The sequence below is a fragment of the Salmo salar genome, chromosome 10 (assembly GCF_965601325.2).
Source record: "Salmo salar chromosome 10, fSalSal1, whole genome shotgun sequence".
NCBI classification, from domain to species: Eukaryota; Metazoa; Chordata; class Actinopteri; order Salmoniformes; family Salmonidae; genus Salmo; species Salmo salar.
In genome coordinates this window covers 7,345,924-7,360,361 of record NC_138300.1, presented here as the reverse complement: position 1 = coordinate 7,360,361, position 14,438 = coordinate 7,345,924, and the positions used below count along the sequence as shown (strand labels likewise).

The following is a 14,438-nucleotide window of genomic DNA, read 5'->3' as shown; positions in this document are numbered from 1 at the left end:
TCACTGACATGATGTCAGCTGGTCCTTTTGTGGCAGGACTGAAATGCAGTGGAAATGTTTTTGGGGGTTCAGTCCATTTGCATGGCAAATAGGGACTTTGCAATTAATTGCAATTCATCTGATCACTCTTCATAACATTCTGGAGTATATGCAAATTGCCATTATACAAACTGAGGCAGCAGACTTTGTGAAAATTTGTATGTTAGAAAAGTGTATATTTGTGTCATTCTCAAAACTTTTAGCCACGACTGTACACTACTGTTCAAAAGTTGGGGTCACTTAGAAATGTCCTTGTTTTCCATGAAAACATACATTAAATGAGTTGCAAAATGAACAGAAAATATAGTCAAGACGCTGACAAGGTTGTAAATAATGATTTTTAATTGAAATAATAATTGTCTCCATCAAACTTTGCTTTCGTCAAAGAATCCTCTATTTGCAGCAATTACAGCCTTGCAGACCTTTGGCGTTCTAGTTGTCAATTTGTTGAGGTAATCTGAAGAGATTTCACACCATGCTTCCTGAAGCACTGCCCACAAGTTTAATTGACTTGATAGGCACTTCTTACCTCCATACGGTCCAATTTTTCCCACAACAGCTCAATAGGGTTGAGATCCGGTGACTGTGCTGGCCACTCCATTATAGACAGAATACCAGCTGACTGCTTCTTCCCTAAATAGTTCTTGCACAGTTTGGGGCTGTGCGTTGTGTCATTGGTCATCTATAAATTGGCTCCAGGTCATCTATAAGTCTATGCTAGGTAAAGCTCTGCCTTATCTCAGCTCATTGGTCAGGATAACAACACCCACCCGTAGCACACGCTCCAGCAGGTATATCTCACTGGTCATCCCCAAAGCCAACACTTCCTTTAGCCACCTTTTCTTCCAGTTCTCTGCTGCCAATGACTGAAACAAATTGCAAAAATCGCTGAAGCTGGAGACTTATATTTCCCTCACTACTTTAAACATCAGCTATCTGAGCAACTAACCAATCACTGCAGCTGTACATAGCCCATCTGTAAATAGCCCACCCAATCTACCTACCTCATCCCCATATTGTTTTTATTGACTTTTCTGCTCTTTTGCACACCAGTATTTCTACTTGCACATCACCATCTGCTCATCTATCACTCCAGTGTTAATTTGCTAAATTGTAATTAATTCGCTACTATGGCCTATTTATTGCCTTAACTCCTCACGCCATTTGCACACACTGTATATAGACTTTCTTTTTTTTCTATTGTGTTATTGACTGTACGCTTGTTTATTCCATGTGTAACTCTGTGTTGTTGTTTGTGTCGCACTGCTTTGCTTTATCTTGGCCAGGTCGCAGTTGTAAATGAGAACTTGTTCTCAACTAGCTTACCTGGTTAAATAAAGGTGAAATATATATATATATATATATATATATATATATATATATATATATATATATATATATATATATATATATATATATATATATATATATATATATATATATATATATATATATTATTATTATTATTATTATTATTATTATTTTTTATTATTATTATTTTTTTAATTGTCCTGTTGTAGGAGGAAATTGGCTCCAATTAAGCACCGTCCACAGGGTATGGCATGGCGTTGCAAAATGGAGTGATAGCCTTCCTTCTTCAAGATCCCTTTTACCCTGTTCAAATCTCCCACTTTACCACCACCAAAGCACCCCCCAGACCATCACATTGCCCCCACCACGCTTGACTGACGGCATCAAGCACTCCTCCAGCATCTTTTCATTTTTTCTGCATTTCACGAATGTTCTTCTTTGTGATCCAAACACCTCAAACTTAGATTTGTCTTTCCATTAAAATAAAATCCAATCTTCCTCTGTCCAGTGTCTGTGTTCTTTTGCCCATCTTAATCTTTTATTTTTATTGTCAGTCTGAGTTATGGCTTTTTCTTTGCAACTCTGCCTAGAAGGCCAGCATCCTGGAGTCACCTCTTCACTGTTGACGTTGAGACTGGTGTTTTGTGGGCGCTATTTAATGAAGCTGCCAGTTGAGGACTTGTGAGGTGTCTGTTTCTCAAACTAGACCCTCTAATGTACTTGTCCTCTTGCTCAGTTGTGCACTAGGGCCTCCCACTCCTCTTTCTATTCTGGTTAGAACCAGTTTGTGTTGTTCTGTGAAGGGGTAGTACACAGCGTTGTACGGGATCTTCAGATTCTTGGCAATTTATTGCATGGAATAGCCTTTCTCAGAACAATAATAGACTGACGAGTTACAGAAGAAAGTTCTTTGTTTCTGGCCATTTTGAGCCTGTAGTCGAACCCACAAATGCTGATGCTCCAGATTCTCAACTAGTCTTAAAGAAAACCAGTTTTATTGCTTATTTAATCAGCACAACAGTTGTTACCTGTGCTAACATAATTGCAAAAGGGTTTTCTAATGATCAATTAGCCTTTTTAAATTATAAACTTGGATTAGCTAACACAACGTGCCATTGGAACACAGGAGTGATGGTTGCTGAAAGTGTGCCTCTGTACCCCTATGTAGATATTCCATAAACAATCTGCAGTTTCCAGCTACAATAGTAATTTACAACATTAACAATGTCTACACTGTATTTCTGATCAATTTGATGTTATTTTAATGGACAAAAAATAGCTTTTCTTTCAAAAACAAGGACATTTCTAAGTGACTTCAAACTTTTGAACTCTAGTGTAGATTTACAAAAAAATATGGTGGATTGGAAATTATGCAGACAATTACATTGATGGAAGCCACAATCTATCTGCAGTATTAAAGCTGATCTAAGGGGCCTAGCCCAAACCTTGAAAAACAGCCCCGGACCATTATTCCTCTTCCACCAAACTTTACAGTTGGCACTATGCATTCAGGCAGGCTAGCGTTCTCCTGGCATCTACCAAACCCAGATTTGTCCGTCGGACTGCTAGATGGTATAGTGTGATTCATCACTCCAGAGAACGTGCTCCAGAGTCCAATGTTGGCTATCTTTACACCACTCCAGCCGATGCTTGGCATTGCGCATGGTCATCTTAGGGTTGTTTGCGGCTGCTCGGCCATGGAAACCCATTTCATGAAGCTCCCGACGAACAGTTATTGTGTTGATGTTGCTTTCAGAGGCAGTTTGGAACTCGGTAGTACGTGTACAAAGATTACAGACGATTTTTACGCACTACCCACTTCAGCACGCAGCGGTTCCGTTCTGTGAGCTTGTGTGGCCTACCACTTCTTTGCTGAGCCGTTGTTGCTTCTAGACTTTTCCTCTTCACAATAACAGCACTACAGTTGACCAGGATTTCTCTAGCAGGGCAAAATTTGACAAACTGACTTGTTCAACGATGCCATGTTGAAAGTCACTGATCTCTTCAGTACAGGCTGTTCTTCTGCTAATGTTTGTCTAGGGAGATTGCATGGCTGTCAGCAACGGGTGTGGCTGAAATAGCCAAATCCACTAACTTGAAGGGTAAGCTCCTGCATTAATCCGGCCCTGCCTGGTACATTATGACTGTATCAATCCGCTGTGTACTCCCAATTCTGAAATGAAAGATGACTAAATGGCCCACATTTGTATGGATTTCTTTTAGACTAATGAGGTTTATTGTAAGTTTTCAATAACAGGGTCATTGATCACTGTAACATGACATGGCCTAGTCCTGTCTGGTCTGTGGATCATGTGTTTTGGGTGAACGTATCAATAGCGAGAATGATCAATGTAAATGGGTCTCTGATGAGGGCTGGGGTAATTGTATCAAATTGTAGAATATGTTTTAGTCTGGATTTTACTTTTCAACCAGCCCTGTTACTGCTGTGAACATTTTTACAAACTCAGCCATTTTCACTTGTAATTTTTCAGGATAATGTAATCATGATGTTTCAAGTAGCTATTAGGTTCTTAGAAAGGCAAACAAGGCCAAAGGAAAAATGTCCGTCAGGTTTTGATCCTGAGCATTGAATAATGCTCTGTGCTTACACTATTTATATCAGTGACAGAAGTGCTTGCAGGGCTCTCCAAGGACCTCCATCTCTGCCGCCTGACAGCACACAGCCTTGTACTTCCCCTTCTGTATATATGGTGTTAGTATTTATTTAAAGAAGTCCAGATTAAGATTTCATATGCCTCCAAAACCAGGAAATGGACCTCAATTCAATAGCTTCAACTAGACTTAACTAGTCAAATGAAAAGAAAGAGAGAGAGAGGTTTCCTGTAATGAATGATTGAACTCAAATGGTCGGATAAAAGTTCCCTTTGAATTCAGCTGGATCGGTACAACTTTATCATTCAGCTGCACCAGTATGAATATATGATGGCCTCTGGAAGAACTGATTGTCAATATCGACTATTGGAGGAGAGTGCTGCTTAATACGAGGCCTCTCATTTTGTTCTTCTGAAAGCCCTAGATACAGTAATCTGTAGCCAGGATGACAGTTTGACGACGTTTAGATTGCAAGGCAACATACTGATTTAGATATCCCCCACCTCACCCCCACCCACTGCTAACAGTTAATTTTTAACAACCTATTTCACAGAAAACCTTGTTAAACCTGTAAACCAACCATGGCAGTTGAAAATAGGTCAACATTTCCTGGTATCAGGGATGACTGAGTGTGCTGTTTTTGTTTACCAATGCTACCCTTTTTACATTTTTGTGGCGGTGAATTTCTTTGATTTTGTAAATGGCCACACCACCATCAGCAGGACACCCCCTAGAGTGGCACGTCTGCCTTGATAATTGCGCTGCGATCCTCATCAGCATTTCAGAGTAAATGGAGCTAGACGTGTCACTCAGAGTTTAACAGACTCTAATTGAATTGAAATTCAAAGTGGGAGTTCCGCGAAGTAAATTGTCAGAATACATTATTTAGAATTTAATTGATTTAATTGATCAAATAATCTGTCATGCCCTGATCTGTTTCACCTGTCCTTGTGCTTGTCTCCACCCCCCTTCAAGTGTCGGCCATCTTCTCCATTATCCCCTGGGTACTTATACCTGTGTTCTCTGTTTGTCTGTTGCCAGTTCGTCTTGTTTGTCAAGTCAACCAGCGTTTTGTCTCAGCTCCTGCTTTTCCTCAGTCTCTCTTTTTTCTCACTCTCCTGGTTTTGACCTTTGCCTGTCCTAACTCTGAGCCCGCCTGTCTGACCACTCTGCCTGACCTGACCCTGAGCCTGCCTGTCGTCCTGTGTCTTTGCCACTATTCTGGATTATCGGCCCCTGCCTGCCTTGACCTGTCATTTGCCTGCCCCTGTTGCTGTAATAAACATTGTTACTTCAACACAGTCTGCATTTGGGTCTTACCTGAAACGTGATAGTACGAACTGGCCATGACTGACCCAGCAGACTTGGACCAGCTCCGCAACGCCATCTTCTCCCAAGGAGCCATTGTTGGTAGACACGAGGAGTTGCTTTGCCGTCTGATGGAAGGGTTCCAGGATGTGGCTGAACGTCACGACCTAGAATTGGATGCATTTTGGGAGCAATTCTGTGGGTTGCCTACTAGGCAGCCTACAATGACGATAACCTCCCAGCCCCTCGGTAACCCGGCTGGTAGCAGCGCCATCACCACGGTTTCCTGGGAACCCTGCTTACTTCCCCCAGAGCGCTACGATGGATATTCCAGAACCTGCCAGGCCTTTCTCTCCCAGTGCTCCCTCGTTTTCAAGCTGCAGCCTTCTTCGTTCCCCTCGGATCGCTCAAAGATAGCGTACATTATTACGCTGATGTCCGGGAGGGCACTTGCCTGGGCCACGGTGGTGTGGGAGCAACAATCCGCCGTCTGCCTCAGTCTGGAGGTATTCGTGGCGGCGGTGAGAAGTTTGAGGCTCCTGCGTCCGGGAGAGAGGCTGCCCGGAAGTCACTCCAGCTTCGGCAGGACTATGCAGTGGCTTTCCGCACGCTAGCAGAGGAGGGTGCCTGGAACCCGCAAACGCTGTTTGACACGTTCCTGCACGGATTATCGGAGGAAGTAAAGGACGAGCTTGCAGCCCGGGAACTACCAACGGATCTTGACTCACTCATCACTTTAACCATCCGGATTGATGGTCGGCTAGGAGTTAGAAGAGGTCTGATTGCAGTCCCAGTTGCTTTTGAAAGGATCCCACCTTGCATTTGATGAACTCCGGGAAGTCCCGAGTGGACTCGAGCTTATCGGAGTTCCTCCGTGAGCCTCCGAAGACTGCCGATTTGCCTCTTCCCAAGGCGATGCAGCTCGGCAGGGCTAGGCTGTCTTCAACCGAACGCGTACGCAGACTTAACACCCAGAGTTGTCTGTATTGTGGTACTGCCGGTCATTATGTGTCTACCTGTCCCTTCAAGAGAACTAGCTCATTGGTAGGAATGAGTACTCTGGTTGGTCTTAAGGATAATTTTGCTTCTCCCCTTACTCACCCCCCTCTCCATGCCACCCTGCGGTGAAGCGACCAGTCCAAGTCTCTCCAGATACTCATCGACTTGGGGGCCGATAAGAGTCTTATGGATGTTACTCTGGCGTCCGAGCTGGGCATCCCTACTCAACCCCTCTCCATTCCCATGAATGTCAGAGCGTTGGACGACCGCTCTATAGGCCCGATCACCCACCATACCACCCCCATCAACCTACGTGTTTTGGGGGACCACAACAAGGCGATCCAATTCCTGCTAATTGAGTCTCCGCAGGTACCTGTGGTATTGGGATTGTCTTGGCTCCAGCGACACAATCCCTTGATTGACTGGTCTACTGGTACCATCGTGGGCTGGAGCCCGTTGTGCCATGCTCATTGCTTGAAATCGGCTCTGCCAACCCCGGGACGTCTTCCTGGGGGCTTGGAAATTGCCCCAAACCTCTCTGCCTTTCCCGTGAAGTACCAGGACCTCTGGGAGGGTTTCAATAAGGCCCGGGCCACTTCGCTTCCGCAACACCGCCCGGTACCCAAGGATGTTAAGCCGGATGCGCTGGCACGCCGCTATAGCCCCGCTGCTACACTCCTGGAAACCGAGACCTTTTCCCCATGGTCCAAAGTCATTAGCCCCTCTGCTGTTCGTCCTCTGTTGCCCCGTACCCTCCGTATACTTCTAGATGTAAACCCAAGTCTCTCAGCCCTTTGTCTCCTGTTTCCTGTCGTTTGCCTGCCCCTGTTGCTGTAATAAACATTGTGTTGAAGTAACAGTCTGCATTTGAGTCTGAAACGTGATATAATCTGTAACACAACTAAAATGAACTGCAAATGCATCCAAGTTTGTAGAGTCACAAGCTTGATTTAGTCATTGCGTGTTAGGAATATGGAACCAAATACTAAACTTTTGACGACTTTATTTATAAGAATTTAGGAGTGTCAATAATTTTGGCCCCTACCTTTTTGAGAAAAAAAAGATTACTTTTTCAATTGTATGATTATTAAAAAAATATTTCATTTCGACATTTTTTGGAGCATACAATATAGCTCAGTATTGTTATTATTTATTTTATACAGTCATTATTGGTAAGGGTGTCAATCATTTCGGACCCCACTGTATTTCTTTGTGGAAATGGGAATTACATTTTTCTTTTCATTTATTATTCAATTAGCCCCTTATCTCTTTGTCCAATTATTCCTTTGACATGCTTTATGATCGAAATGTTAAAGGTTAAATTGCATGTTGGTACATGGTATCACGAGTGCTATCAGTTACACTTTGTTGGCATCTTATCAGACACTTCCTGCTGTCAGCCCAAGTGCTCATTTCAAAAGTAGATTTGCATCATTGCGTTCTACGACGATCTAATTGTGCTGATGTCTGGCTCTCCCAAAAGGTCAGGGATGTGATGGGATTAGAGTTGGAATGTTATCGTTCTGATTGAAAAGCCACTATATTGAAGACTGAGGATGTGAAAGTAGAAGGGAGTTTAATTTCGTACCATGTTCCTGGTCAACTTGATTGGAATTCTGATATTAGCTGTTAATGATATGCTATTGGAAAATGAATGACAGAACAAACTCATGTTACGTTGGGTAGTCGGGTATCACTTTATTTGGATAGTCCAACTGTAGATGCTTACAGACATTTCAACTAACTGTCTAATAACCCTAACCTTATCCTAACCCTAAACTTAACCCTTACCCTAACCTCAACTCTTACCCTAACCCATATTCTTAACATAACCGTAACCTTAGCAAGCAGTTGCTTATCAACAGATTTGTTGATAGTATAACCATCTGAAGAGCATCTACAGATGGACGAACAGGACTATCCAAATAAAGTGTGACTGCTAGTCGATAGTAAATGAGATGGACAGCACACCAATAAATAATCTTCAATAATCCACATAGTTTTATCAACCTATTGTCACGCCCTGACCAGGTGAACTCGGGTATTTTGGTCAAGGTGTGTCATGTTGGGTATTTTTCCTTGGTTTGTTTTCTATGTTTACGTTTATAGCCTTGTGTTAGCTCTATGTGGGTTATTTCTATGTTGGGTTCTGTCGATTCCCAGTCAGAGACAGCTGTCGCTAGTTGTCTCTGATTGGGATCACATTTAAGTTCCTTTTTCCCCCACGCTGTTTGTGGGGTGTTGTCTCTTTGTTTTTGAGCAGTTAACGTATCGGCATTGTCTTGGTTTTGTGTACGTGTTTATTTCAGTGTAAAGAATAAACATGTGTTCGCTCCCAGCTGCGTTTTGGTCCGCTTCCTCATCACCCGATGATGATCGTTACACCTATTGACTGTAAATAGTGTGACAAGAGCATAATGTTACATCAATAGCTTCAGATGTAATATGTACGTCTAATGTAGTGCAATCAGTTTCTATACCAAATTGTTAAAACTCCAATCCTACGACATCATATTTTACATATCCTTGGTTGAGAAATGTACACTATAAGCCCCAAAAGGTGATGTAATATAGGAAGATCTATAAACTCTCTCTCAAATTGACAGTGAGGACTTTGGTCTGTGAAGGCTTAAGGCTTTTTCAGTTGGTCTCATGAGATTTAGCCCACCCAATCTACCTAGCTCATCCCCATATTGTTTTTATATACTTTTCTGCTCTTTTGCTCACCAGTATCACTACTTGCACATCCTCACCTGCTCATCTATCACTCCAGTGTTAATCTGCTAAATTGTAATTACTTTGCTACTATGGCCTATTTATTACCTTACCACCTCACGCCATTTGCACACACTGTATATAGACTTTCTTTTTTCTATTGTGTTATTGACTGTACGCTTGTTTACTCCATGTGTAACTCTGTGTTGTTTGTGTCGCACTGCTTTACTTTATCTTGGCCAGGTCACAGTTGTAAATGACAACTTGTTCTCAACTAGCATACCTGGTTAAATAAAGGTGAAATAAAAAAAAAAAAAATAAATAAAAAAATGTTCACAAGTGAGACAAAGTCACAAACTTCCATAGATACTCCTATAGAGCCAGGTCCTACTCTCCAGCTGTAAAATTAGGGCAATACTGTATATCTCAATGTCCCATCAATGCAAATGCTAACATTGAGAGATATGGTTAGGGATATTTGGGAACTTATTCTTTGTCTAATGCTTTCCTTCTTCCTACATGATACACCTAGATTCTTATTAGATTCATGAATCTTTGTAGTGATGTTATTTAGTTATACACGTAACAAGCCAGACGTTAATTCTCCATTCATCCAGCAATTGTTTCGAGTTGGAGCCAGCTGCAATTCATATTAGTTTTGCATGATATTCTTATGCATAAAAAAACAGGATTATCAAAGTCACCACATAAAATATGGAAAATGTTGACACACTGCAGACTCATGAAATGCAACCTGCAAGACAGCCAAGCGCTACATTAAGGGCTCAGCATGAGGTGTGTTTCCAGAATCGTAATTCATTCCTTTTATTATTTTATTTTTTTATACCCTTTCTTCTCCCCAATTTCATGGTATCCAATTGGTAGTTACAGTCCAACCCATCCAAGCTGTTCTTGACACAATGCCCACTTAACCCGGAAGCCAGCCGTACCAATGTGTCAGAGGAAACACTGTACACCTGGTGACCGTGTCAGTGTGCACTACGCCCGGCCTGCCACAGGAGTCGCTAGTGCGCGATGGGACAAGGATAGACCTGCCGGCCAAACTCTCCCCTAACCCGGATGACGCTGGGCCAATTGTGCGCCGCCCCATGGGTGTCCCGGTCGCGGCCGGCTGCGACAGAGCCTGGACTGGAACCCAGAATCTCTAGTGGCACAGATAACACTGCGATGCAGTGCCTTAGACCACTGTGCCACTCGGGAGGCTGTAACTAATTTCTATGAACAAATATGCTGATTTTCTCATCTGTTATCATACATGAAGGTCGTTAATAAAGTAAAGTCCCTTATGAGACACCTCTCTGGTCTCTCTCTCTCTCTCTCTCTCTCTCTCTCTCTCTCTCTCTCTCTCTCTCTCTCTCTCTCGTGCCTGTGACTATTGGGAATATACAGCTTGCGTTTTGTTTCGTGACACTGCCTAAATTGGATTTTACACTGACCTATAACCGCTTTTACTAATGCCAAAAGCCAAACAAATGACATTTTCCCTTTGACAAAGTAAACATTTGCTCCTTGTATGTATTTGAAGAAAATAGAGTAGTGAATTATATTAATTGTCATAGATGCTGACTGGGGAAGGCGGGAAAAAAGAAGGGGACTTGAGAGAGATTAATTGCCTTCAGGCCCGGTCAGGAAACATCTAATGGCTAATTCAGCTCCCTAATGTTATCATGATTTAGTGGGCTTTTCATTTTAACACTGGATTGTTTGTACAAGTCAGTGGATTTTGCACTGCAGAAAGTTGGAAAAGATCCTTAAGACAAAGATTTTGTAAAGTTTTATCTAAAAGGTCTGTCTACATATTCACTGCATATCTATGGTAACCATTGACAATAGGCTAGCATGACTATGCTAATGACTTAGAGTCAATGACAGAACACTGAGGATGCCTTTTTAAAATGAGGCAGGAAGAGTCAAACCAAAATAAATAAATAAATATTTACCCAACAAACTGTCATATATTTCCAATGATCTATTGTAAATGTGGGCACTGGTTTGTGACAAGAGAAACAAATGTTATCACTAAATCAGCAGAACAGGTCTATTGATTTACAAACTATGCGCTGCAGATAGTCTCCATCGGCAAGATGACCAGCTCGGGGCATTGATGTATTTATCATGATTCGTAGGTAGCAAGGGGTGGCCACCTGCAATTCCCTGGAACCGCAAAACACTTCTTGTTCAATTAAAATGTCTGTAACGTATATCTGAAAGGTCATTGTTCAGAAAATAGGGGGAAAGATACTGTTTCCTTAAAAGTCACGGTGTTGCCAACACAAATGATACTGCTGCACAATGACATATACAGTACATTCTGCAGAGGAGATGCTATGTGGAACTAGAGATTATGTAAGTATTTTTGCTGGGTATCTGTCCATCAGTGTATTGTTTTTTTTCTTGCCTCTTTTTAAGTCAAGTTTGAACTATTGACAAGGAACGGAACAATGCCATTTGCTCTGAGCATAGGATGCCATTTTCTTTGTCTGCACTTATTGATTTTTATAACAACAATAACTGTACTGTATTACTACTGTGAAGATTGTTAAGGAAAGCTGCCTTTTATGAATGGCTTCTCTCTTATTTTCCTCCAGGTGCAACAATCGAACCCAGTGCATAGTGATCACAGGTTCTGATGTCTTCCCAGACCCCTGTCCAGGGACCTACAAATATCTGGAGGTCCAGTATGAGTGTGTTCCCTACAGTAAGTATGAACTTTCCATCATGCATTTAACAGTTCTCTGTCCTCTTCTCTGACTCTCTTTCTATAATTTCTCTCACTTTCTCAATCTCCCTTCCTCGATCCCTCCCTATATCCCTCTATATACTCTGATAATGTATCTCTCTTTACACGCTAATGTAAGATAAATTCAAATTATTTGCATAAGTATTGGTTCCTAGGGAGGATCTATATACAATGTTTTATCTCTACACCATTTGTCAATGGACCGTGCTGAGGTAAGTTTTAAATATATGATGATGTTAGTGGAGGGCTATATTAAAGTAATACAATAAAAGGTGTGATCTATTCATCCCTCAGATACAACACCCTATTCCCTTTTTTGTACACTACTTTTGACCAGGGCTCCATAGGGCACTGGTCAAAAGTAGTGTACTACAGTATATAGGGAATAGGGTGCACTTTGGGATGCATACCTAGGATTGATATCAGCAAAATAATCACCACTGCTCATTGCAATGGTTCTATGTAGTTTCTGAACAACAGGTGTTGAGATCTGTCAACAGATGTTTTGTATGAAGGAAAACAGAATGCCTCCAATTAGATAATTCAACAAGGTGATGTATCATGCTAAATTACAGGATTAACATTTGTCTATCACTTGGTTAATACAATATTCATTGTGTCTTAGCCTCAAAATAATCTATAGTCTATATATACCCCTTGTCTGAACCATTGCCCTAATAATGTTGTTGATATGCAAGTACAATGAATTGCCAGGAATTCAAAAGTCAGGGAAAATCCACTCCAAACAATATTTGGTCATTTTTTCATTACTCCACTGTTGATACAGTCATGATGATGTGGCCGGTGATACTTTGCTTCTTGAAAGTCCAATATCTTAAAAACTTGACTGTTGACATGCAAAACGTTTTTGGGACTGTATCAACAGTGGACTAATGAAAAAAATACTTAAAAGAAAGTTTTTGAGTGGATTTTTCCTTTCATTGATTTGAGCATGATCCAGCTCTACTAGCTGCTTACAATTCTATTTTAGCTGTTAATGTGTTTGTGAGCTCAACCTACAAACATGTACATCGTGTAGATTTGACCACTTAATCAAATGATTTCAGAGCGTCTGAGAGCATCTGGAATAATTATAGTCTATACGACCCAAAGCTCTAACCATTCTACGTAGAACGTTCATATGAATAGCTAAGTGAACAGCATTAGAATATGAACCTTATTACAAGTTAAAGTTTGACCTCTCCAAGGTTTTAAGACCCGAGATTATCAATGAACTATGTAATAATGAGAAATAGGATTAAACTACGAAAGCACAGCATAATTCATTATTTTTAGCTGAAAATCCCTATCCCAGTACTGTTTTTCAGGATCTTGCTCTGCTTGTCTCAAAGTTATAGAGAACTATCGATCCATCTCTTGCTGTTTTGCTTGAGACCTTAATCATAGGATTAGCCCCAAGGTCCACCTAGACACCCTCAATATGTTTTGGGGGGTTCCTGTCCCTTCTTGTGCTAAGGAAGCAGACAAACTTCCCTTGGAACATGTCAAAGGAACTACGAGGTCGTTGAATCCCAGCTATAGGTAGATTTTTTGTAAAAGATCCCAAGCAAACCTCTCTATGCTCTTTGGTTGATCCATAGAGTCCATGCATGTAGCGCCATCTTTTTGCTTCTTAATTTCCGTAAAGGTCCATGTCCGCCCAAAATAGGACCGAGGATACAGAATGTGTCGTATATCAACTGCCCTGGTAAGTTCTTAGTGTTCCCCCCCAGTCCAGCCCTTTTTTTAGTGTTCCCCCACCCAGCTAGACCACCAAGTGCTGTTGTAGACTGTGTTCCATGGGGCAGTGCTGTGTTTGGTTTTGTTTCCCCCACCAACCCCTTGTCTTTCCTCACACAAGCACCCAACCAGTGACCAGTGACTACCCTTAAGACCGTCTTTAAACTCTGAAGTATCAGATTTGTCTCAAGCCAAGAATTGCCTTCACTGGGCAATATTTAGTAAGCTTCTGCATAAGTGCAGAGATATTACCACTTTTACCAGAGGGAGCAAATCATATGGTGAACATGAAGATATTTTGATTAAAAACCTTGACCTGGTTCAAACTATTAATAAATATGGCCCTTAGAGAGGTCCTTGGAAATATATTTTTCAAGTCAACATTAAACCCCTATTAAGCCAATCCACAAGTGAGATGAGTGAAGACCAGTAGACATATGCATCATCATTCTAGACTAAAGCAAGGCTTCTAGAGCCTCTGCAACATAACTGACAATCTTACTTCAGAATATATCCAACACATTTTACCTTTACCACTGGTTTGATGTAATATGTCGTGCAATTTATTGATTTCTCTTTAACAAGCATTCAATTCGAACTGGTCCATCTTCGATACGTCTTGGATCTTTCAAAGTAGCACATACCAACAAAAACCTATATTTCCACCATATATATGGTTAAAATACCTGGGTCTGTATAACCTCTATTTCCATAAATCTACCTCTTGTTCTTATTTGGTTCATGTCAAGAGCTATCCTCATTAGGCCCCATTATCTCTGTGTTTAGTCTGTGGATGTGGGTTGGGCCTTCACCTGGCATCTAGTAGCCCTCTGTATTGCCTGTGTTAATTGCCAGGACGATATCAAAGTGACATACAAGTCTTCATTAACATCATTCTTTGCATTCTGCATCGAAGCAGCGAGACGAAATCTGCCACGACTGTTTCTACGGC

The 14,438-nt window shown here is 41.5% G+C and overlaps 1 protein-coding gene across 8 annotated transcripts in view; it reads left to right on the top strand.

Annotated features, from left to right (window-relative positions):
• The window catches only part of adgrl2a (adhesion G protein-coupled receptor L2a), a 214,519-nt gene that overhangs the window by 130,980 nt on the left and 69,101 nt on the right, over positions 1–14,438 (top strand). For all 8 annotated transcript variants that reach the window (XM_082956689.1, XM_082956687.1, XM_014215663.3 and 5 more), the window contains exon 4: positions 11,595–11,704. In XM_082956689.1, the coding sequence (XP_082812815.1) occupies positions 11,595–11,704 (110 nt within the window). The remainder of the gene's footprint in view (positions 1–11,594; positions 11,705–14,438) is intronic.